Genomic DNA, 24,833 nt, shown 5'->3' on the forward strand with positions numbered 1-24,833 from the left:
TGCTTTTAGTCTTTTTCCAGAGATTTTATTTCACTCATTAGACAGTCCATAGATTGAATCATCAAGCCCATAAGCTCTGATAGACTGCAGTAACTCCTATGCACAATTTTCTCTCTCATCTTACACTGAGAATTAGAGGTTTGAAATATGGTAGTTGTTTCAGATATGTGCAATTAATAAATTTTTAAATCTCTGTGGCAGTTTTTTCCCAATAAATGTGATTGTTGCTCAGGGATCTGAGCAACAAAAGTCAGGAGCCTCAGCTCTCATTTCCTTCACATCTACAGGGAAGGAAGCAGGGAAGAGCCTTTCCTCAGTGGAGCAGCACTGACATCCAGTGGTGGGCAAACCACATACCAAGAAGCCATAAATGCATTTTCCTTGTGTTTGAAGCTGAATTTTAGAGTACTGTTTTCCCTCTAGGTTTTAGGCACCAAAAAAGGAAAATAATGTGCCTGAATTTCCAGGAAATTTCAGTTTTAAAAGAGACGGTCAATGTTCAGGTGAAAGCTGCAAGCTATTGAAAACTGGCATGAGCAGATTCAAAGTACAGAAGGGTCTGTGACAAAGAGGATTTAAATATGTTTCAGCCTCTAGCTTCATCCGCTGGGTGCAGTCCTGCCCACATACTAGCACAGTGTCCATTCAGGTGTAGCCTGCAGGCCAGCTGTGGCAATACACTATGCACCAAGTTAGTTAACAAAGTCTCTTAAAAAAATATTTTGAATTCTTATTGGTATAGCTGAGAGGATGGCACATTGCAGCAGATTTGCAGGAATAACAGGGTAGCATACTTAAGCAAGTTTTGCCTCTAGACACTTCACTTTTCCTGATGCCTGTAAGGAGTTATTATTGTATGGGCAAGAGTAACAGGCGTGCACAGATCTGTGAAGGGCTGGCAACACCTTACCTGGGCAGTGCTGCAGGGAAGAGCAGCTCTGTTTGTTTCCCCTTTCCTTGAGGAACTCATGAGTGAAAGGAAACAACACCTTCAGATCAGTCCGTGAATAAAAACTTTCCATTCCCAAATGAGCACCAGCACTATTGAGCAAAACCGGAAGTGACTCATCACTGGAGCAAGACGAAACCTTTCAAAAGGCACAGTAGTGATCTAATTGAGGAACAGAGTGAGTAATGTTTCTTCTGACTATCAGCCTGCATACTTGGGATGTGAATTAGTTCTACTCCCTCTCCACCCCTAGAGGAACAGCACTGTTGGTTGGAGCCTGTGCCATGTCAAGATCCCTTATCCCTCAATCATAAAGCTGTGTACCAGCCACATCAGAGAGGAGCTCTTTTATGGGGGACCCCTCTGGACAAGAAGCTGGGATCTAGGCTAGAGTGCTCCTTGGCTTGAGGAAATTTCTGCCCTTACAGCTTTGGACTCTGTTCATTGGCTTGCTCTTACAGATGTCCTGGGGCCCCACAGTCGTGATCATGGGTACATGGTCCAAGGATGGGATGACCGTACAGACTCCCTGTTAGTAACTGGTGAAGATGCAGACACAGACTCGAATTTCCTCAGGCTAAAAAGAGCCAAGACTGGAGTCTCCTTCTCCTTGAAGAGTAATCCAGCCACCAAACAAAAATGCAAGAACTGAAAAAGGATTGCACATCGACAGAAAGATATTTAGGAGGGCAATTTAAGACCTTGAGCCAACAGAAGTGCTTCTCATGTCATCTTGAATCCCTAACTCACCCAGCACCTAAGCTCCAGAAAAAGTAAGAGGTCTTATGGCTGCATATTGTGACACTCTATCTTGATACTAGTTTCCCCAGGTCAACTATCTTGCACCTGCATTTACCAAGGACACATCAGTACCCTCTGGATTTTAAGCACTGTACTTGTGTGCTCAGACCAAAATGTAGCAGCAGTGATTCCTCTAAGAGAGAAGGCAGCTGCCATCGCATTCCTGTAAGCACTCCAACAGCCAGCTCCTAAGAAGTTCCTAAGAAGCTAATCAGTTGTTGCAAGATGAGGGACCTGAACCAAAGCTGAAGGTCTCAATTTAGTATTTATCCTGAAACTGTAACTGACGGTTAAATAAAAAACAGAATCTCTCTTCTCCATTAATATAAAATTGTTCATAAATTGTATTTTAAATTTTATTTCATGTTTAAAGTGGTATGAAGCTCACAGTTGTATTATCATCTATTATAATTGCTTTATAGTGCATGCATTTTTCTCATTATTTGAGAGGATCCAGCACTAGCAAAGCCCAGAAATAAGCTAGGAGCTCTATTTTCATTTGCACCTTCCTTTTCTAGTAAGTCCTGTTCTTTTGTTACAAGGAGACAGCCCTTCAGATGATAGCATGGTGTTTACAGACTTTCAATATTAAATTTAGGGCTGCTCCTTATTTTAAATCATCAATTTATTATGACTATTGCAGTAAACTGAATCTAACCCTTAGGAAGACGGATGAAAATTTTTTTTTTTCACAAAACACCATCAACTGTTTGCTCATGTGTATGGTCGACATCATCAAGGTCATAGCTGAGACTGGCTACTAAGTCTAGAGTAGACAGAATAAACAGAAACAGATTACAAAACTGGGCATTTCTTTTTTAATATACAACTAAGTAAATCTAATGTTAATACTGGATTTGTTACCTATGAAGCCTTATTTTTTATGCACCATCACCATCAACATAAGATTATAGTAGTTGCCTTACAAAACAGGGGTTCTGGAAGAGAAGTGAACAGCCAACCCAAGCAGGACAGATTGATCAGCCAAGTCTTTTTTTTTTTCCCCTTTAGCAGACAGCAGCAAAACCTGTATTATACACTACCAAACAGCTTAAACCTACGCTGAAACAGCGTTTTCTATTTTTACAGTAGCTACAAGCTTTACCCATTTCCATTCCTGAAGTAATCTGCAAGGTTATGTGACTACATTGTATTATTAACGCCCTTGGGAGCACAAGATACATCTACCATACTTCTGAAAGCATCACAATCCAAATTCAGGGCAAGGTTTACACAAGGACCCAACACTAGGGTAACAGGAGAATTAAAGGAATAGCCTTTGCATTTATTTTTTAATCACAAGATTCTTGCCCGTATTATCACTTATCCAGTACTGAAAAAGTTGAATCAATAAACACCACAGGGCAGGAAAGCTAGGGCAGCTAGGTGGCTAAAATAAATTGCCTTCCCCAGGGAAGGGGAAGCTCCCATACAGGGAGATGAAGCCAAAGTCCTCTTCTTTCCTGGTTTGGTTTAAAGTGGTGAAGTCCTCCCAGGTCTCTAGGCCTTCTGCAGTGCGGTGACACACCGTGCATGTCACAGGGAAGAGAGGGGGCAAGCAGCTTCCTCAGGACCAGGGCAGGGCAGTGCTGTGGGCCAGCAGCACAAAAGCAGTTTGGATGGGATGCATTACCCTCTCCCCCTTGAGGTGGCGAGTGCTGCATCTTCAGAATTAAGCAGCCACCATATGGCAATTCTTGTTATTTCTCCATTGAGTGGGCACCAGTTGAGGAAGTTATGGCTTCAAACAGTCCAGGCTGTGCATAACTTTGGGTTTATGAAACATTGACAGGTTTTACCTAATGTAATAATCAAGCAACTAGAAAGAAGCTTGAGGCAGTGAGCTCAGTCCCACAGAAATACTGTATTTCCACCATGCCTTGCTCATCAGATATTAAACCTTGAAGTTCCTGCCCATGCTTAGCTGGACTACATTATAGTTTGTATCATGCACACCCATTTGGATGCTCTAGCACAGTATGTTCTGGTTAACAGGAAGAAGACAGAGCGTAAGAAGTCTATTTAATTTTTCAGTCTCACATTCAGATTACAACTCATTTGACAGAATGTTTCCTCCATCTGCCCCAAAATTTCTATGCTGCAAGTCAGCACCTGAAGGGTTACACAAACAGCTGCAGGAAATCGCTCAGACTGCCCCTCCACTGAAGTCAAGGTTTAAGACAGAATTTAAATATACTCCAGGTGCTGCGCTGTACATTTTTGTTGAGTAAGAGGTCATGTTCAGAACTTGGTCGTCTCTTTTCAAATGCACACACAAAGAAGTAAGTAAATCCAGCTACAGATAACACACCTGGTGCCTCTGTCAACTTCTCTGTACTCTTTGGGTGAATTATTTCTCCCTCAAAACTTAATATTTGAAATGCTAGCAGCCAACACTAAAGAGATGAAGGATCCATTTTCTCTGTAGTTTTCACTACTGGGACCTGAAATGTTAACAGAAAATGCTGGGTTTTGCTTTAATGCTTGGAATGCAAATCTTTCCTGATCACAAGGAGATGCTCTCATAATCTGTGGCTAATTACAATTTAAATGCATTCTTTTCCCCTCCAGGACTCTTACCAGCAGTAAGGCAGCTGATAATCTGCAGTGGAAAGCCTTCCTGATTTAGTGTGACCACTATAATTCACCTGATTCTCAATCCCAGCTCTCACTGAGGTGCACAAAGATTTATGTGCACACTATAAAATTAGTTTTCTTCGTTACAGAACAGTTCCAGTGTACTATGTGGCACTTGAATAAAAGATTTTCCCAAGGTACCATGTGAAATGAAACCAAGTCCCTAACGTTCCACTTCCAATGACATAGATATCAAGAATAATTACTGAAATCCTTTTTCTTATAACAGTATCAAATATGTAATTTGGTCAGTACTATAATTAAGGAACTAATCACATTCCTGAAGAAAGCAGGCTTTACTCCAGAGCCTTTCTATTCAATCTTCTTAGCTACAACAAGATTGACTGGACAAGTAACTACTCAGTGTAAGAGAACATATTAAATTCATGTTATTTGCCCAGACTAATAAGACTGTTCATTTCAAATAAGCAGCCAAGATTTATCTGCCTTATTTCATACCCTGAGTAATTAGTTACAACTAAAGATTTCGATATTTTTTGACTCCAGTCCAGCACCAAATATTTTCTACACAATTAAACATTTTTAATAGCACTTGGACCATACAAAGGGTCCAAGCTGTCACCATCAAACTATGATAGGAAAAATATCTTTCCTAACAGCTCTGCCTTACTATCACACAGCTCTGCATGTGTGTATTCTTAGTAAAGTTAGAAGTCTTTATTTTTGGCAAGAATTCCTTCCTCTTTTTTTTACTAAAAATAATTGAAAAATAAAACAAGCACCCTTCAAACATACATGTACAATTTTTAAAAACAAGCCAATCCTCATTCACTTTTGTTTTATAAAATGAGACGCAAAAAACAATTGTCCAAAAATACAAGCATCATTGTACTCAAGTAAGGGTTATTTTTCAGGTTTTTCAACAAAAGCTTGTTGCCAGTTCTGTTTGAAGTCAAAAGGTGACCCATGGCAACAGATCCAATTATTCAAGTACAAATTTGTATGGCCCAGGGGGTATGCCCTGTAACAGGAATAATGTCCTTAAAAAGGAAAACTCAAAGTGGATAATCCACAAAAGGAAAAAACACTTAAAAATATTTATTCTGCCATGATCATACTGACAGATGTGTGGGGGTGATACAGTTGAAATTCTGGCTCACGCTAATGAGCAGACAGCAGCTATCTATCGTCATATTGAAAAAAAATCCAGCAAGAGATTAATTTGTCTCATGCCATAAACATTAATGATGTTTCCTCTCCCAGGTAAACTATTCAGGATAAAGTTCCTGCGACATTTTTCAAAAGAAGCTGTCAAAAAAAAATCTAGTTTAAATAGAGTAATAAGACTAAAATCTTTTGGGTCAGTAAGAATAATTTGTAAGCAACTCTTCCATGGGTTGGATAACAACAGCACATCAAGACTGAGCAAAGCATGTTGAGCTCTGATCCTTTCTTACAGCCAACACTGTTAATTACCCTAGCATGAAATCTGATCAGCACTATGAACATCCCTGGCTTAAGGGCTCTACAGTATTGCAAGTTTGTTAATAGGAAAGATAGGGGGTTTCACAGTGCATCACTTAAAATATACTTTAACAGAATGTTACTTGACTTCAATCTCAATCTAAAGTGCACTAAGCATGACCCAAATGCAGCAAAATACAGGAACAGAAATGGCAGATGAGGATTTGGAGTGTTCTACTGTGAAAGTAACTTCATAAAGCAAAACCTGCATTGATTCTTAGTGGTTTTGAGCTAAAAGTATAAAAAGAGACTACTGCAAGTAATGCATCATAGATATGTATTTTTTAGAAATACTGAATACAGATTTTTTTTAACAACTCACACTGCTTTGGTCTTGTATAACCAGGTGCGGCTCCAGTGAGCCATACACCAAACAGCCTCTTCTCAGAGCTCTACACCTGTAGTCATCAATGGTTTTGTCCATCGGGCAGTTTTATTTCCCTTTTGGCTCTTTCACACATTATTTACATGTTTCCTAATATCTGTCATAAGCAGCTAATGATTTCAGGTGCTACAACTTCGTCAAAAAGGGCCCAGGAATGGCATCTTCCAGGACAACCTCCCCAAAACACAGGAACCGTCCATTCCCACATGCAGTTAGTTAAAGATGCATGGAAGGCAACCCACCTGGATGCACCAAGAACTCCAGAAGGAAGAACAGAGAAGGTAGATGCATGGACTGGCTACCTAGGAGGAGTTCAGAAATATTGCCTGAGCCCGTGCAGAGAGAATTAAAGGCAAAGCTTTATGGAGTTGAAATCCATAAGACAGGAAGGGTGAGAAGAGCTTGTAGGCTAAAGGAGACTAAACTGATAAAAGAGATGCAATTTAGTGTCAAAGAACACAGAAAAGACTAAGACACTCAAAATATAATTTCCTTCAGTCTTTACTTGCAAGGTTTGCTGTCACATCTCCCAGGTCCCCGAGTCAAGGGGCAAAGTCTGCAGAAGGGAAGAAATATCCACCACAGAGGTGAGTCAGGGACCACTTCAGTGGACATATCACAGCAAATGGGATAAACACAGCACAAGCCCATGGGATTTGGATGGATCACACCAGAGGGCACTGAGGAAGCTTGTGATGTCATTGTGAGGTCACACTCACCAATATTTACAAGGTCCTGTGCTTAAGAGTGGTTCCTGAGGACTGATAAAGACAAATTCTTGCCCACCTTCAAGAAGCAGGATCCAGGAAACTATGGCCTGGAACTCATTAGCAATGGGTGAAATTTTTGGAACTGATTAACTTTATCCATGAAGGACTGACTTCTGCTAAAATAAATCAGAACCAGTTTATTGAAGCTTAAATGTGCCAGGGATTGTCTAGCATAAGGACAAGGGAAAGCCATGAACAGAACCACAGAGAAGTACTGGCTGCCCAAGAAAGACTCAGACAGCACCTGTGATGGGTATGGAAGAATCGGAGCATCTGACAGGAGAGAAGACACAGGCAGGAGACACCTCCTTTTAAAAAAGGGAACTATGAAAAAGGGAAAGACATCTGATTTTTAATCAAATAAAACCCCAGATGCTGTTAGCAGTAAGACATACATTCTTTAAATGTACAGGGTGGTGTCCACACTAGGGAAACAGAAACGAGCACTAATTCAGGCTAAGTGCATCTAAATAATAAGAGATTAAAAAAAAACAAAACCCACAAAAAAACCCAAACAAAAACCCAAACCCCAAGTTTGAGAAATAGCTTACTGAAGCGTAAAAGCTGCTATTCAAATATTTCTTTCAAACATCAGAAGTAGGATGCTTGCCACAAAGTCTGTCAGGCTGATACATGATCAAAATGAAAAGACACCACTTCAGAAGCAGGAGAGCTAAATTAAGTATTTCCATTGAACTCTCAGCAGTGACCAACACCACATAACCAGAGAAGAGATCAAAACTAGGGTAAGTGCACAGTGATACTTTCCACTATATTCCCTATTCCTATCTTCAGCTACCTAAAGCTTAGCCATTTCGTAATTTGGAGATCACAGATAATCTGCATGATAGCTTCTACTGGAATTCTCTATTTTCTGCCATTAATAGTCTATTGATTTTTTTTTCTTTTAATAAACCCAGTATTTCCCAAACAATGCAACATAAATAGACAAACAATTGTAGTGTATAACTATTGCTGATTCCAGCCTTGTTATCAAACAAACAGAGGAGGAAAACACAAAACCAATTTGTATCAAAGGGCCCTGCAGACCACTCAATCTGACTTCCCTGTTGAATAGAAGCTAGTAATAAATAACAAAATTAGTAAACAACAGACACAACTTTTGTGGAAAAAAGCCATGCCATGGAAAAATATTATCATCTTCTGAAGAAATCAAAGATTATGTGAACATGGGTCAGGGTATTAATACAGTAACTGAATTTCTAAAGCATTTGATGAGGTTCTTTGCTTTCTTTACAGGCACAGTTCTTAATCAAATATGGCAGATCTCTTAGATTAATAACTGCTAAAGTCCATTCATTCAATAGATTTATTATTCAATTCATTCTAATCAATTTTTAAGTGAGTTTGTGACTGTAGCAGCATAAATGTCTGTGCTGGCAGCCAAGCAGTCCACCTCCTCTTCCAGGTCATTAATGAACAATAAAAAGCTCTTGGTAGTTGCAATTAAAATGACTATAAACAGCTGCAGAACAATTCAAGGACACTACCAAGGAAATGAGCTGGCAGGAGAGCTCACTGTAAGTGCAATGACTGTATATGAAGTGTTAGGCCACTTAGCGCATATGCTCAGCTACAAACCCTAAACTCTGTATCACCACTGGAAAAAAAAAATTAAAAAAAAATCTTGGAGTCAAATGTGGATAGCTCTTTCAGAAATTTAGCTCAGGGGAAATAAAATGGCAAGAACAATAAGGAAGGAACATGAAACATTTATATAGTAGCTTCATGGAGATATCTATTGATATTCCCATACTGTGGAGCAGCCGAGTAACAGAAGTACGTGACAGTATCTGGGAGGAAGGTTAAAACAAACACTACATTCTGCAGTCACTGACTCAGGATGTCATTAATTTCAGGTGTATATATGCATTTAAAGGACAAGTCAGTGCAGAGAAAGAGGTCTATGAAGCATGACAATCCTGTTGCAATTTTTGGCTCAAGTGTTCCAGCCCACTGATTGCCAGGAATGAAGCTTATCCATTCTTGTATGTTTTCTCACTAGTATATGTTATTGGCCAGAGCTAGAGATAAGGTTGTCAACAAAAACAATCACTAGTTAGACTCAGTATAGACGTATTTTTTTAAATTCAATTTTATTTTAAACTTCTCTAGACAAGTGGATCATTATGCAGGATAAACAACTAAGTTCTTGTTATTCCTAGCTACAATTCTCTGAAGTTATCTCTTGAGATTTTTTTTTTTTTTGAGAGGACATACCTTGTTACCCCACAGCATCAATCCTCAGACCTAGGTCCATTTTTTATTTCTCTAGCATGGTGTGTTTATCTTGGATCCAAAGTAGTCCAGAAACTTTATCACTCTAGTTTTACTTCAGCTCTACCTCTGTGGAGACTTCTGATTACAAACAAATAGTCCAGGGAGGAATCAAATTAATATCCTTCTTCCCGAAACCTAACATTAATTTTATCGCAGGTCTGCTAGGAAGCAGGTACAACATGTAAAATCCAATATAAATGACTGCTCTTAAAAGGCTGCCACCCACCAGGACGATAAAAATAGATCTAAAAAAGGTAAAAATCACCAAGTTTTAAGAAAAAGTTTTCTTCCAGCTACTATTGTACAGATGTTTTGACAGGGCCTGCTAAGCCTGCTCTACTTCTTTGCAACAAGAAATAAGGTGGAGAACAGGTTCACCTAAAACCAGTTTATGTCTCCCCTGGCCCTCCTAGAGGGTGCTGAAAAGGCTGCAGTGAGATGAGCCATCTTTGAAAGTTTCTACACTGCCTATTTTATATCCCCATATATTCTTGCTTTTGTTTAACCAAACTTATGACTTTCTGTATGTCAACAGAAGTGCTGGGCTTCAATGTTGAAATATACTGGTTAAAATCCATAAGCCAGGAGTATGTGGTATTGGCAAAACAGAAATATTCTGATGTACCTGACAAAAAATTTCAACACACCATCCAGCATTATTACTCTCTACAGCATACAACAAGAGTTAAGGCTTTTTACAGCAACTGAAACAGCCAAGAATCACCAGCAAAATACCTACTGAATCAATAAAGGCAGCTGGCAAATCATCTTGGTAACGTGTCAGACTACAAAGTCAAATCTAAACAGAGCAGAATTGAATCCCCCTTTATTGTCATTTCTTCCCTCTTCTCCCTCCAGCAGGGACAAGCCCTAAGGCTACAAGGCTTTTAAGGTGGGAGAAACAACTCTTGCAGCACTATTTCACTCTTGCTAGCAATGTCTGGGAAAGCATTTGATATACTTCACTGAACAAACCTGACTGCACAGGGTGACGCTTAAAAATTCTGATGCTTGAAGGAAGAGAGGGCTGAGGTGAGGTCTGCCTGTCTATGAACAAATAACCTGGTCTTTACCAGAAAGATCTTCCTTAATCAGAAATGCCAATATAGCATTAACTATAAAAATATTACTATATTGCTCTTTGGTAGGATTAAACTGAATTTGACCAGACTTATTAACCACAAAGGCTTCTACTCTTTTTAAGCAGGTCAGTGGGAGGAAAATAAATGGTGCATCCAATAGGCAATGTGCTACCTTTTGCTGCACTTCTTGCTCATCTTGGAGGATGCGCTGGAGAGTGAGGATGTGGATACCTAAAAGCATATATCAATATCAGTCAATCTCGCTTGCTTCCCCTCTCTTCTGCTGTTCCCAGGAGACACATGGAAGCTATAAACCTTTAACTTATTAGGGCAATTGCAGGCATCCCAAGTATTCAATAAATAAAATTATATCTAAAAGATGCCTTTTGATCCCATTGTTTTTTCATGCTGTTTTGTTTACTTGCTTAGAACATTAAATAATAAAACATAACTTTGATTTGAGCTACTGGCTTTGACCTCCAAGAAGACTTATCTGCAACTGTGCTTGAAGGAAACTGTTTCTGAAATTCATCTTTCCATAGCTGTCCCTCCTCTTCCCCAAAGTATTTAATAATTTTTGGGAATTTCTCTTAATTAATGTCCTTCAGAACAGAAGTAAAGACAAATTCTGAGATTATGCCAAAAATACTTCAGGAAGCTACAGGTGTGGAACTATTTGGCAGATACATATCTTCTCTGATGCCCTTCACCTTGGGTAAAAATTGAGGGGAGGGAATACTTGAGTTCTGCTGCCAAAGATATGGCAACTAGCCTGGGCAGAGTCAGCCCAGTCCCACCTACACATGACACGCTGCTGTACTTCCAGAGTGGAGGGCAGGAGGAGAGCGTGCTTCCATCTCCTCTCCTTCTCTCTCTAAGGAAGGCAGGGCCAAAGCCCTGTTCTGCTAAAATGAACTCCTGGCAACAGCAGGCAGCAAGCCCCCCTGCTCAGTTAATCACAATACTTGATGGAGAAATGCTTTTTCTTTGAGTTTCCTTAGTCCTGTTGCCTCCTACAAAAGGGATCCCAGTGGCTGCAAATGCCTCAGCAGAAGCAGCTGTGTCTAGGGAATAACCTCCTAAAAACAAAATGCTGACCTACACAGGTTAGCCAGATCATTTCTTCCCCTTCAGAAAAACCTCTTCAGCGCAGAGGACCAACTGCTGACCACAGCAAAGAAAGAAAAACAAAGTGAACACCCAGGAACACCCAGGACAGCTGGCACTTCATTGCCACCAGCAGCAGACAGGCACAGTCCTGTACTCTGACTGCCAGCAAGTGGAAACCTTTAGTAAGTCATCTGAGGAACACAGCACTAAGGAAGGGAAATGCTGTGCTCTGTGTACTTCATTTGCTTTCAATGAGCACACACCAGGTAGTAAATTCAAGCAGCTGTCCATGCATGGGTATGAGTCAGACCCACAGCCGGCCAGTTCTCTCCTGCCTTGAAATGGAAAAAATACCCACCACAAAAGGCCAGAGCAGAGGCCCAGGAACAAGAGAGTAACCAGCTAAACAGATCAGCTATCACAGCTGGAAACATAAGCCCAGAGTTTGGCACCCAGTCCAGGGATCAGCATCGATCCACTGCTAGAGATGACGGGGAAGTGAAAATTGCAAAGTACTTAATTTCATATCTAAATTCATACACCCTCCACAAAAACCCAACCAAAAAACCAGACTAAAAAATCCCTTACCAATCAATCAGTTAGCTCAGAGACCTGTCCTTAGCTGATATTTAACAAGGAAAATTATATCAAATGCAGATTAGCCTGACTAAAATTGGCTCCAACATATATCAAAGGTCAGAACAAACTGTGTAAACCTGTTAGTAATCACTGAGCAAATGTTAGTAAACTACGAGAATTTTCCCACAACAAAGTAGACACCCTCCCAGCAAGTAAAAAAATATTTTGTCTAAGATTGCTTCCTTCTTTATGACAAATGCTGTGAGAAACTATTAGAAGACTACTCCAACCATCACTATGGCAGATCTATATTTCTGTTACTACAGGTAATTAGAGCAGTGTTATTTAAAGAGAACAGTATTTCTTTGTTTCTGTTCTCTATTTATTTATTTATTTACATTTAATTTTAAAAACATTGGGGTAAACCAAAACTGAATAAACTAACTAGAATGGGAATGCCTAATAAAGGCAATCCTTCTCTCTTAAAAACAAATCTTAAATTATGGATTAAGAAAAGATATGACAATGAAGACTGTGGCTAGACACGGAACACGCAAATACATGCAATTAGACACTAAAACAAATGACTTCAGAGATAAATCACTCTACATTATCTCTTCATGAAAGGAATCATTGCAACAGCATTAAGAAGAATATATGGAAACATTTGGTATAGTACAGCACTCTTGCCTGTCAGTACAAGAAGCCTTAAGTATTTGGCCTAATAAATAATATTATTTTAAGCATCATTTAAGATATATGGAAAGCAAATAACTGAATCCCATAAAAACAGAACTAAAAGAAAACAAAAGGTTTGCTTACTCTTCTTGACGCAAGTCATTAACGCTCCGATCTAGTGAGATCATATCACTTGCCACCATATTAAACCCAAACTCTTTAATGCTGGCTTGAATGGATTCTTTGTAATCTGGTCCTAAAATATATGGCTTTGCTTCCTCTCCAGGGCCACCAACAACTCCATGAGGCTCAGGCTCTTTGGGTTCAAAATTACCAAGGACTCCAGGTCGTAAAACAGGATCTGGGTATACAAATGTCTGAGGTTTAAATGTGAGATACTGCCTCTGGATGATGTTCTGCTGTTTGTTATCACCACCATGATGATTAAGTTCATTTTTGGCCTTATTTTTCCTTCGAATGGATTCCAAGTCCACTTCCACACCTTCAACATGAGGCCAAGGTACCACGGGTTTGAACTTCTCATTTCCTAGTCCATGGTCTCCTTTGTTTGGCATGGGTCTGTTGTCTTCTTTGTCATCCTATATACACACACAGAGAAACAGCAGACCATATGAATTGATGACCTTTTATTTACATCCAGTAGTTAACGCACTGAGAGTTGGCACTAAATATATGTTGAGCAAGAATGGAGAAATCTGTGTTGAGAGGCTCAATGAACGCTTTTTACTAAAGCTACTGACTGCTGGAGAACATCACTAGCTGTTGTCCACACTTACCTTGGTGTGTTGGTCCTGGAAATTGACTAATGCCCAAAGCATTCCCAAAGACCAAATACCCATGCAGGACATGTTAACTTGAATGTGGTTCAAGCTGCACACCAAAGTGATATGCAGGGTGCACTGACAGAGCATTTTATGAAGGAAAAGGTGGTATGGAGGCCAACAATGCCGCAGTCCAGAGCATGGCATCCTTGGGCCCACTCTTGGACACTGGGTGTTTCTGAGGTATGCCTACCGGTGGCTCAGATCTCTATAAGGTCTCAGTGGTTGCTAGATATAGCCTCAACACGCTCCTGTGCTGGGAAAGAGAACTGTGACTACATGCAGTCTGGCACACACATCTGTGGCAGCTGTGAGCCACATATAATCCCCACCCTTCACACTCCACATCTCCCCACCCAACTTGCTCCCACCAAGCATTACTCCCTCTGCTACAATAGCACGGCAACAGAAATGAGATTCCTACCTGGGGAGGCAGTGCTGGGGCTGGAGAGAGCTGCCACAGGCACTGGAAGCTTGTTTGAAACAAGCCTCCTTGTTTGAAACAATTTTACAGCACTCCTCCCTGTCTCCCCACTTGATATTTTCAGTGATCAGTGAGGTTGATGGGGTTAGAATAAGGGTGGGTGATTTTGGAAGAAACTAGACAGAAAGACTCTGAAGTGTCTGTGTGAAGTCTCCAGGGTGCAACAGCCCACAAATGCACTCCAAAATCCAGTCAGTGCTTTTTCCAATACTACTGTCCAAGATGATGAAGGCAAACATTGCTGAAAGTTCAGACTTCCTGCTCACATTATTTATTTGTAAGCAGGAGAAATGTTAGATCATACTGAAACCTGCAGGAATCAACACACATATTTTAGCAATGTCTCACTATCTATTCATAAATACAGAATCAAACAAAAAATTGAGATCAGAAGGATGCCACCTACTTAAACCTGCTGAAGGCAGGTTCACAGTTAGATGCAATTTGTGAGAGGTTTGTCCAGTCATACACTGAAAACACCCAGTTTCTCTGGACAACCTGTTCCGGTTGCTTGACCCAGCTCACAGTGAAGGCATTTTTCCTCACAACTTGGTAGAAGTATCTCATGTTGCATTTTACAGTGATTGCCTCTTGCCCTTTCAGTCTGCACCCATCAGAAGATTTTATTTCCATTTTCTCTGTAACCTCACTTCTCAGGGTGAAAAGATGCAATTAGATTCCCCATTAGACTTTTCTCCAGCCAAATGCAGTCTCCCTAGCAGGTCTTTCCCAGGTCCTCTGCATCTGTTAACATCTCCCCTGAGCTGGGGCAGTGTGGGAGGAGAAGCCAAACACAGTGCTCCAGACAGCTCAGCTCTTTCTAGGGTATCCATCCATTATGCACTCTGCCTTTACTGTGACAAGGGCACAATGCTGACTCATGTCCATGTTTAACAAAACTACACAATACTTAACACTACATCACGGTATTTTCCTCATCCATCATTCTGCGTAAAAAAATCTTCAGAAATTAAGAAGAAAAACAGTATATTTCTAGGATAACAATGGGAGTCAGGCTCCAATTCAAAATAAATTTTATTCAAGAAACTTCCTGAGCTCTCTGCTTGTTATAGTTTAAACAGGGAAGACGTACAACATGGAGAAGTGTTACATTACTCTGTTCTTCCATCAACATTTTTTGAGGAACTCAAAGCCAGCGTGAGAAAATGGAAGTATAAGGGCATGTGAAAAGGCACATTTTTCAAGGAAGTAGAAGGCTGCCATGGATCTAAATAAAGCCCTGAGAGAACTTTTGAAGAGAGCATAATCTAACACTTACCCTAGAAATCAAAAGGAAGGCTTTGCCACTACTGTCAGAACACTGCTGAGCTCTCAGCTCTTACCAACTCAAATCTTAATTCCTGCTCTGAGTGCAGAGGCAGCTACAGAAGCCAAAAAAATGGTAGGCATCATCAGGAAGGATGCTAAAGAGCATTTTGACTACGTAAAATTTTGAAGCATTCATGTATTCACTAATATGTAGTTCTGGTCTCCATATCTCCATATCTAAAAGGAATTAAAGAACGTACAGAGAAGGGTAACCAGAATGAAGGAGAAGGTAGATAGGTACCTTGAGATGAAAGACTAGAAAGGCAGTTGGTCTTTCATCTCTAAAACTCTGCAGATGTGATGGCTGAGGGGCATACAACTCAAGTTTAAAAAATCATGAAGGTGATGGATAAATTCAATGGAAATCCACTGTTTACCTTGATGGATGACAGGTCCATAGGGAGATGTAAAAGGGCTGGGCAGGGAAGTACCTTCTAAAAACTCAAATTAAATATCCGTGGATGCTGGATGCATCCAAAGGGAAGGTAGCATAGAAAGAAGCCAGGTTTACACACTGCCATTGTCAGTAACTGCCCTGGATCATTAGTCCCCATCAGGTAGGAATTTCTTAATCCTCTGGTCTGTGTGGAATTTAATATCCTTTCATTTCATTTCCACTACCTATAAAAGAGTTATGAGCTTCCACTCAGTCAATTTTTCGACTGAAACATAACATTTCTGAAAGAAATTTGTTTACTTTCCTGCCATCAGAACTATGACTTATCCTTTATTACATTTAGCCTCATTATAACTGTTATACACAATTTGCATTATTTTGCATTTATTTGTAGTTCCCTTCAACACACTAAATATATTCCGTGTTAGTAGGCATAGGAAAGTATTTCATAAACCAAGAAAATCATACACAAACACATAGGCACACTCATTCACCCCATTCCTCCACTTTTTATGTACTGAGGACAAATAAGATAGAAGGCATTTGTTGTGGGTTAATTCCTGCAAGCAGCTCAGCATGACACAGCTGCTTACTCCTCCCTCCCCATGCCTGGACACAAATCTAAAACATGGCATCATATGGGATGCTATGAAGAAAATTAACTTCATCTCAGCATTTTATGGGATTTAAAAAAAAGGAAAAACCGTAGAGAAATTAACAGTGTTTAAGTGCATAGTGCAGACCACAACTCCTAAGGGTTATTAATTTCTCCAGAGATAACTGAGACAAAGGTTTTCCAAATACTGTGTGGAAAAGAAGCAAAGTCAAACCACAATCAAAGCACTCCTCTGGTCATCATATAAGCCACAATGCCTTAGTTAGGAACTTCTAGAGCTTCTTCTCTCTTTTATGAATTATTACTCTACACTCCTTTTTAAAAAAAACATTAATGACATATCAAAAATCTGAAGCAATTTTTATTAAGTGTTGTTCAGTGATTACGAGTTTGGCTTAGGTAAAAGTATTAAACCTAAAGATTCATACAACAACAAAAGCCAAACTGGAAGGTGTGTACATTAAAAAAAAAACAAACCCCAGCAACCTTTCTAAAGTGGAAAAAAGAGATGGTCTGAAAGTTATTTTAAAAACTTCGGAAGAGTTAATAATAGCAAGGTGAAGGGAGGGCTTGGAAGAAGTAAGCACAACATACATCTGGACTCTGCACTTCTAGGTTGTCCAAAAATGAGCGGAGAGAAGCAAAAATTGTGAATTCTCTCACATCTGAAGACAAACAACAACAATAAAATCTCATTACACATTTATAAAAAGGACACATAACGTGGAAAAAAGTTGTCTTTTTCTATAGAGATCATTTTCTTTTTCTATAGGGCTGGAACTCGAACTTGCTATGACCTTTCTAGCTCCAGTTTGGTGCATGCTTCTTTATTTTTTAGATGTTCTTTTCCCTCCTAAGGGACTTATACAGTCACTGCAATGGGTGTTTCCAAAACAGAGAGATGATACAAATACAGTCACTACCTGACTTGGAAAAAAAAAAGGGTTATTGAGTGTAATTTTATTTTGCAAATTAGGTGCCTTTTTGCAGAAGACAAGAATGCATAGGAAACATAACTGTTTTCCTTTGGAAACAATCTTATAAATTACACCAAGTAAAAGGAAAAACTGGGAGAGGACTTAATAGGGCTGTGAGATCAGTCAGCTGGTAGGAGGATTGTAGCTGGCAATAAAACTGCAAATGTGAAAGTTGTGTAATCTGCTTTTCTTCAGTCAACTAGTTCAAGACTGGCAACTCCCTAAAACTTTGTGAAATAATGTCTGAATACAAATTTATGTTAGAAAAGTGGATTTGCTTGATTTCTAAAATGAAAGATTATCATACTGAAAAAAGGTTGCTAATTAAAAGCAATGACTACAAAAGCAATTTCCTCATCTAGAAAAAATCAGTGATGCACAAAAAATTAGAAGGGAAATAATTAAGTAGAATCCAGCAGCATTCTCATTTCCCAGGGATGCAAAAGGAAATTAAAAAAACCTTATATTCTTAGAATATACATGTTCATACACAGCTCAATAAAGACAGATACTGAGCATTGCAATATCCTGGTGTTCCTCATGAAAAAACTATAAAAACTGATACAGTTTAATATTTTAGTAACCTAGAAGGCCAATCCATATGCAGTTTTTATTTTATCCAGTCCATCTTTTACCTTTCTTACCTCTTGGCTGAATCTACACTTCTGCAACTACCATGAAACACAAGTACAATGTGAGTTCTTATATCATAAGGAAGGGTTCAAGGACTTTTTACTGAGGACAAATCAATGGCATTCAGAGCTCACCTGATCCCTCTATGCAAAAAAGGGGATTTTTAATAGCGCTTCTGTCACAGGTACTCTGATACAGACCCACACAACTATCACTTTAGTAAAGATCGCAACATATTTAAAGTATTTTGCTTTGTTTGCATCAACTTAATGCAGTTGATCAAAGTTTATCGGAAGAAAAAAGTCACTTGAGAGAAATGATGCAGAGTCTAGCATTTTCAATTATTTCACTAAACAGGAGGGGGTTGTTTTGACTTATTCAGTTACCTTGGTAGGGGAAAAAAAAAGAGAAGAAAAAAGGACTACAAGCTGGATTCACAGATTTCATTATTGACTAGACTCATGCTGGGAAGATACTAAAATAATGCCTGTTCTCAGCCAAGCTTCTGGCATGATTCTGCTCTACCAGTTAATGAGAGAGACGAAAAAACCCAGCATGTAGTATATTTTTGTTTGCTTTGAATCATTATGTGTGAGTCTTACATACCAGGTTATAGTGCAGGGCATAGATAGAATAAATGAAGTGTCACACTGCATTACTTAGTCTTGCAAACATTTTTGCACCACAGCGTAGAAAGACTCCACAACACTCTTATGACCAAAAAAAAGATAACTTTTAGTATATAGGATCAAACACAGACAAAAGGGAAAATCAACACATCCAACAATGTATTTCTGAATAGATTTCACTCTAGATACCCACTAACCCCAGAATAAATAAAATAAGCAATAATTCCCACAACACAGTTGTCTGACTGTCAAAGGGATCCATCCCATAAGATTGCACACCTTCCACTTTCACCCCTGCCATGGTAGACTCCATCCAAGCAATTAGAAATTCTACCTACTGCAAGACCAGCTGCAGACAGGGAAAACAAAATCAAAAGCACACACAAATGAAAAAAACTAGCTTCTCAAACAAGGATAAAAATCTATGGCACAACTAGCATCATCTCAGAAAATAAATAAATAGTAATAAAGTATTTTCAAACATTACAACTTTTTGCACTAAAAAAGTCTGTTTTAAGTTCCACATGCAGCCTCTAAGTCATATTAGGCAAAACTTTCCATCAAACAATATCATCACAAGACAACCATATTGACTCAAATTAGGACTGAAGTTGGATCATGAGAATTTATCCAGCTTGTTATTTCTTGCCTTTTTTCTCTCAGGTCCCAAGCAGCTCCCTGAGAAGAAACAGTTTTGCCAGGAACAGATACCTGGAATAAACTGCTAGTCATCAGCATTGAGTAAAATCCCCTTCCCCCTCATTCCTTATGTCCTATCTGATAAGGCAGAACAGAGCAATCACTAGCACATACACTTCTACAGTACAGAAGTTACTGAGTTTTCAATAGATACCAGCAGACCACAGTCATTGATATTCACTCAGCCCCTTGAGAAAAAAAGCTTAAGCAGCAGTCCCTTTGAGCCAAGGCAAAACAACTTAGAGGATTAAGATCAACAATTTTATTCTGTCTTATGGTTGACATTTCTGAGATTTGAGAGCACTGCTTATGGAAAAATAAGTGGAATGTTCAAAAATAGGAAGGGCATGTAATAAAGGAGAGGAACTGTTTATAAAGATGTCAATTTGGCAACAGCTCCATGTTCTGCTATAATAAAGGAGTTTGAAAGAATTTAGCATTCAAGTTTTGAGTGACTTGCAATAATCTACTTGAGTCTCTGTATCACTGATTCCAAATAATGGCTAAAAACAACTTCTTGTTATCTAGTAATGAGTCTAAAAACTAACAATATTCACTAACATCTGAGGTCATCTCTGCAGGTGTTTGAACCTGTGAGTTCAAGTAAGACACTGAGGAAGATAAGGCTCAGTTCTTCAACTTTATTTTATACTTTACATGGTTGCTCAAAGAGTTCTCTTGGCAAAAAGACCAACTAGCTCTTCCTGTCTTCTTGGATACCATCTACTTTGTCACAGCAGAAGCATTCATCTAGGACAGTGACTTTAGGCTAATGCTGCATACTGCCATGGTCTGCAGCCAACATTTCACAAGGTCATTGCATACAAAGTTGTTTGAGGCTATGGAAGCCCTCGGGTAACAAATCTTATGGAAGAAGGAAGAATACTTATTTTCAGTGGAAATAACCTGATTGCCCAATTATTTGCCTAACAGAGGGGAACAGAACCAATCCCAAGTTTTACCTGTTTACTGCAGAGTACCTTGTTTAAAGATACGTATCCACATTTGGATGTCAGTATGATACCCATCTAAGCATCTCTTTTAGATGAAATTGTTCTGTTGTGATATTATCTTTCACTTGCAAGCTAATGATACTTCTGTCATCCTCTTTGGCCTTGCTGTGCATGTATCACTTAAAATTCCTGCAGGGTAATGCAATCCTGCCCCAAGTGCTCTTTCAACATGCACTGCTTTACCCTCTGTCCTTGCTCCTTGCTCCCTTTTGCCATGACAGATCTCCTCCATAACTTCCTGCTGTATATGTCCCTCCTGGAGTCTGGATTTTCTATAAATGAATTGGTCAAGTTCCTTTGGGAAGTTCAGTTACCTTCATCAAAAGCAGAGACTACCAGGAGACCTGGCCAGAGTGCTTTGTGCCAGACTCAGTCTCTTACAGAGCATGCCATTGGCCACCCAAAACCTGTAAACTTCTCTCTCTCTATCACCCTCAGGGAGATTTAAGGTAACCCTGTACCTTGCCTATCTTACAGGATGCCTCTTTAGGAGACGTGCAGTACTCCTTGAATTCCTGTGCGACAAGTAGTTTCACAATTAGACTATGCCTGACTGAAAGCAAGTAAAAATAAAGACACTGAGTGCTTCAGAACAAATACCTGTAAAAAATAACAGTCTTAATGTCCTTGTTTTCACCAGCACTCAATGCTTGGGGAATATTGAACCAGCTCTTAAACCTACCAGTCTGCCTTCCTTGTTGCCTGAGATTCAGCTCTTACTCAGCTTTCTACATCCTTCCATTCCTGTTACTGTCATACTACCCCTGGTCCCACCAGCAGTTCAATAGCCATGGTGTGTCAAAGAAGCCTCGACAGAGATCCACTTCACTCAAAGCCTCCACTTAAGAAATGCCCAAGAACTTTGTGGGGTTAACTTCAAGCAATCATAGAATCATAGAATGGTTTGGGTTGGAAGGGACCTTGAAGTTCATCTAGTTCCAACCCCCCTGCCATGGGCAGGGACACCTGCAACTAGACCAGGTTGCTCAGAGCCACATCCAACCTCGCCTTGAACACTACCATGGCTGGGACATCCTCAACTTCCCTGGGCAACCTGTTCCAGTGCCTCACCACCTTCACAATAAAGATTTTTTTCCTAATAGCTAACCTAACCCTACTCTCTTTGTACCTCTCAGCGTACCTGTCCTTATGGCTCTGGAGAGCACCATGTAATCTGGGATAGCAATTAATGAAATCTAAACCAGAAAGACTCAGATAAATACCTGAATAAACTGATGGTAAAGAAATCTCTGCTTGATTTTGTAACTTAAGGCTAGTTCCAAAGCAGGCAAAATAGTCTGTTATCATTAAGATTACAATCACTTTCAAGTAACACAAGTATTCATAAACTGAATCATAAATTAAGCTGTTGGATTACCTAAGGGGATGTATTTTAGTTGCTCCCATGTTCTAGAAATGAAAACATGTTGGCACTAGTAGCCTGTGCAATAAAGAGAACAAAAAAACATATCTGCAGCTGCTTGCTGCAGAATAACAGAAAAGTTGTTAAAGGACTCTTGAAAAGACAGAAGTATGATCCAAAGCCTCTGAAATCCTCTCCCTACAGACAGCACACCAAAGATGACAGAAAGACTTTTAAACTCAGAATAGCAAGAATCAATTAAAAGTTTATCACAACTATGCCAATCAACATTTTCAGTAGAAGAAAGCCAAAGTGATCATAGAACCATAGAATGGTTGAGGTTGGAAGGAACCTTAAAGATCATCTAGTTCCAACTCCCTTGCCATGGGCAGGGACACGTTCCACTAGACTAGACTGCTCAAAGCCCTATCCAACCTGGCCTTGATCAAGTGGAACAGAACATAAATAAAAGAGCATAAAAGCAAGTATATACCCTACACACTGCATCTTTTCAGGTGTTTTTGCTCCTTGTTAATTAAGTGGCTTCCTCAGTTGCATCAGAGTGCAATTTGTCTGCTCTCCAGGGAACCAGAGACCACAAGAGACCACACACTTTCCCTGCCTGCACTGATCCTGGCCCTGTCGTCTTGACACAAATTGAGAAAAGCCAAATACTGTACAACACACAAGGTAAGTCGGTTTAGGTTAAGCACTTAAGACTGATCTAATCAACCACCAGCTGACCCAGTAACTGTAGAAGAGTCTGCCATCAACTGCTTTTCAAATGTCCAAATGTTCCTTCTTTCTCTGCACAACAGATAGATTACTACGTGATGCAGCCTACATTGTAATTACCGTGTGTTTAGCATTGTATTTCAACTACAAACTTCTGTAGAGTATCATCCACATTAAGTCATTCTTAAACAGGGACTGCAGTGACTCAGACCTCCAAGCCAACAAAAAAGCACCTGTTCATTATATTTACCTTCAATTGCACCATATGGGTTACTATACCACAGATGAGACTCCATATAAATTAAAAAAAAAATCTAATTTGTATGCCAGTTGACTCATTCCATGGTAAACTCAGCCATTTAACATATGTTATTGTAATTTAGTTGTTCAGAATGCTGTTATGGTAACAGTCAAGTCCCATGAAGAGGCCAAAGAGCACCAAGCCCTGGGGCAGTTTTTCTACTGTGGCACCAGGGAGAAAATCTGTCCCAAGTAAGCAAAGCCCATCAGACCCTGAACCCTGTCTTACCAAAATAAAGCTTAGTTTCTTGTCTAGTTTTGAGAGGAGAGACATTAAGAACCCAACCACTTTCAGTTTTCCTTCTTTTCCTGACGTAACTCTCCACCCCAAGCCTTAGGAGATGTAAAGTGGCGTCTACTCACAGAAAGGCCAACACTTATTGCCCAGAAAGCTAAACCTTGTTTTCTCTTAAGAAACATAATGAAAATAATTATTTTTCAACTTCACAACCTGGAGGATACAGAATCACAGAATCAACTAGGTTGGAAAAGACCTCTGAGATCATCAAGTCCAACCTTTGACCTAACACCACCTCGTCTACTAGACCATGGCACTAAGTGCTACATCCAGTCTCTTCTTAAACACCTCCAGGGACAGTGACACCGCCACCTCCCTGGGCAGCCCATTCTAATGTCCAATAACTCTCTCTGTAAAGAACTTCTTCTTAATGTCTAACCTAAACCTCCCCTGGTGCAGCTTAAGACTGTTGCCCTCTTGTCCTACTGCTGGTTGCCTGGGAGAAGAAATGGACACTCACCTCGCTACAACCTCCTTTCAGGTAGTTGTAGAGAGTGATGAGGTCTCCCCTGAGCCTCCTCCTCTCCAGCCTAAAGAATCCCAGCCCTCTCAGCCTCTCCTCATAGGACCTGTGCTCCTAAGGGGTTCAGCAAGGTGACTTGTTCCTTAAGCTAATGTGCCAGCAGCTGTAGATATCACAGGAGGAACAAAGCAGTAGATGAATGGATGCATTTCTAAACAAAAAGTGCATGAAACTGGCTTCTGAGGACACAGTCAACCCCAGAACAACATTTAAGCAGATAATGGCTGTGGGATGTCTCCAAATGCTCAGAATTCTGGTGGTTCTAATTGATATCAACATCTCTCATTTCTGAAAACACTTGCTACAATTTTTGTTCAAATGCAATCTTCCATTCTCTTTTTAATTTTTCTCAAATTTGCAGTATTGTTTGCAGTTCTGATGAAGATGATCCCATTGCTTACCCTATTTTCAGAACGGCAGAAGGTGGAGGCAAGAAATTTTTCCAACTCTTTCTGCCAGGCAAAAGATGAATAGCAGGAAATCTCTATTGAAAAATGGACTGCAGAAATGGATGGTAGAAAATGCAGGATTTTTCTATCCTATCTCCCTCCTCCAAGTGATCAGGAGTACCACATTTGCACATGGCTATGTGGCTTGGAGTAATTCAATCAGATTTTGAAAACAATGCTTAATCAGAAGCATACTTGGGCAATAAGAAATTGCTTCATAATGCTTTGAATAACTAATACCTTACTGGCCTAGGATACAAGAAAAAAAGAGAAACATACCATAATTAGAAAACTATACACAACTTTTCTCTCTAGAGTGATTTTACAAATGCATAACTGGAAAAATCATGAGTATTAAGGACAAAATGGACAATTGCTTAACACACCATCTCTATCAGAGCTGACTGCAAGATGCAAAAGGGCCTTCAGATTTCAGGCCTTCATGACTCTTGGAGTATTTTTCCCCTCTTCATTAAAAAATACATTGATTTTTCATTTGACCTCTACTATCTTTCTCTGCATTGCCCATTAGAGGTTAGCAGAAGAACAGATATTCTGTTAAAAAAGTAGATTAGTAAAATGGTATTCACACAGGAAAGCAGGTCCCATTTCTTAGAAGCTTAAATGACCTCCTCCCTTTGTAGACTATGCAACTTTAACATTTAATTAATAAAAATTAAGAGAAAATAAGCCTGAATACCTGAAAATAGTGTTGCATTGATGACTTATAAATTTAGTATATGTTGATTCATGCAGTTTAACTATTTCT

General features: G+C 39.6%; 1 protein-coding gene across 3 annotated transcripts in view; it reads right to left on the reverse strand.

Annotated features, from left to right (window-relative positions):
* GALNT7 (polypeptide N-acetylgalactosaminyltransferase 7) overlaps positions 1 to 24,833 on the reverse strand; it is a 79,999-nt gene that overhangs the window by 28,621 nt on the left and 26,545 nt on the right. For all 3 annotated transcript variants that reach the window (XM_027676720.1, XM_027676718.1, XM_027676719.1), the window contains one exon: positions 12,922 to 13,376. In XM_027676720.1, the coding sequence (XP_027532521.1) occupies positions 12,922 to 13,352 (431 nt within the window). In that variant the 5' untranslated portion in view covers positions 13,353 to 13,376. The remainder of the gene's footprint in view (positions 1 to 12,921; positions 13,377 to 24,833) is intronic.

This window comes from Neopelma chrysocephalum, unplaced genomic scaffold (genome assembly GCF_003984885.1).
Source record: "Neopelma chrysocephalum unplaced genomic scaffold, ASM398488v2 Primary Assembly neopelma1_42, whole genome shotgun sequence".
NCBI lineage: Eukaryota > Metazoa > Chordata > Aves > Passeriformes > Pipridae > Neopelma > Neopelma chrysocephalum.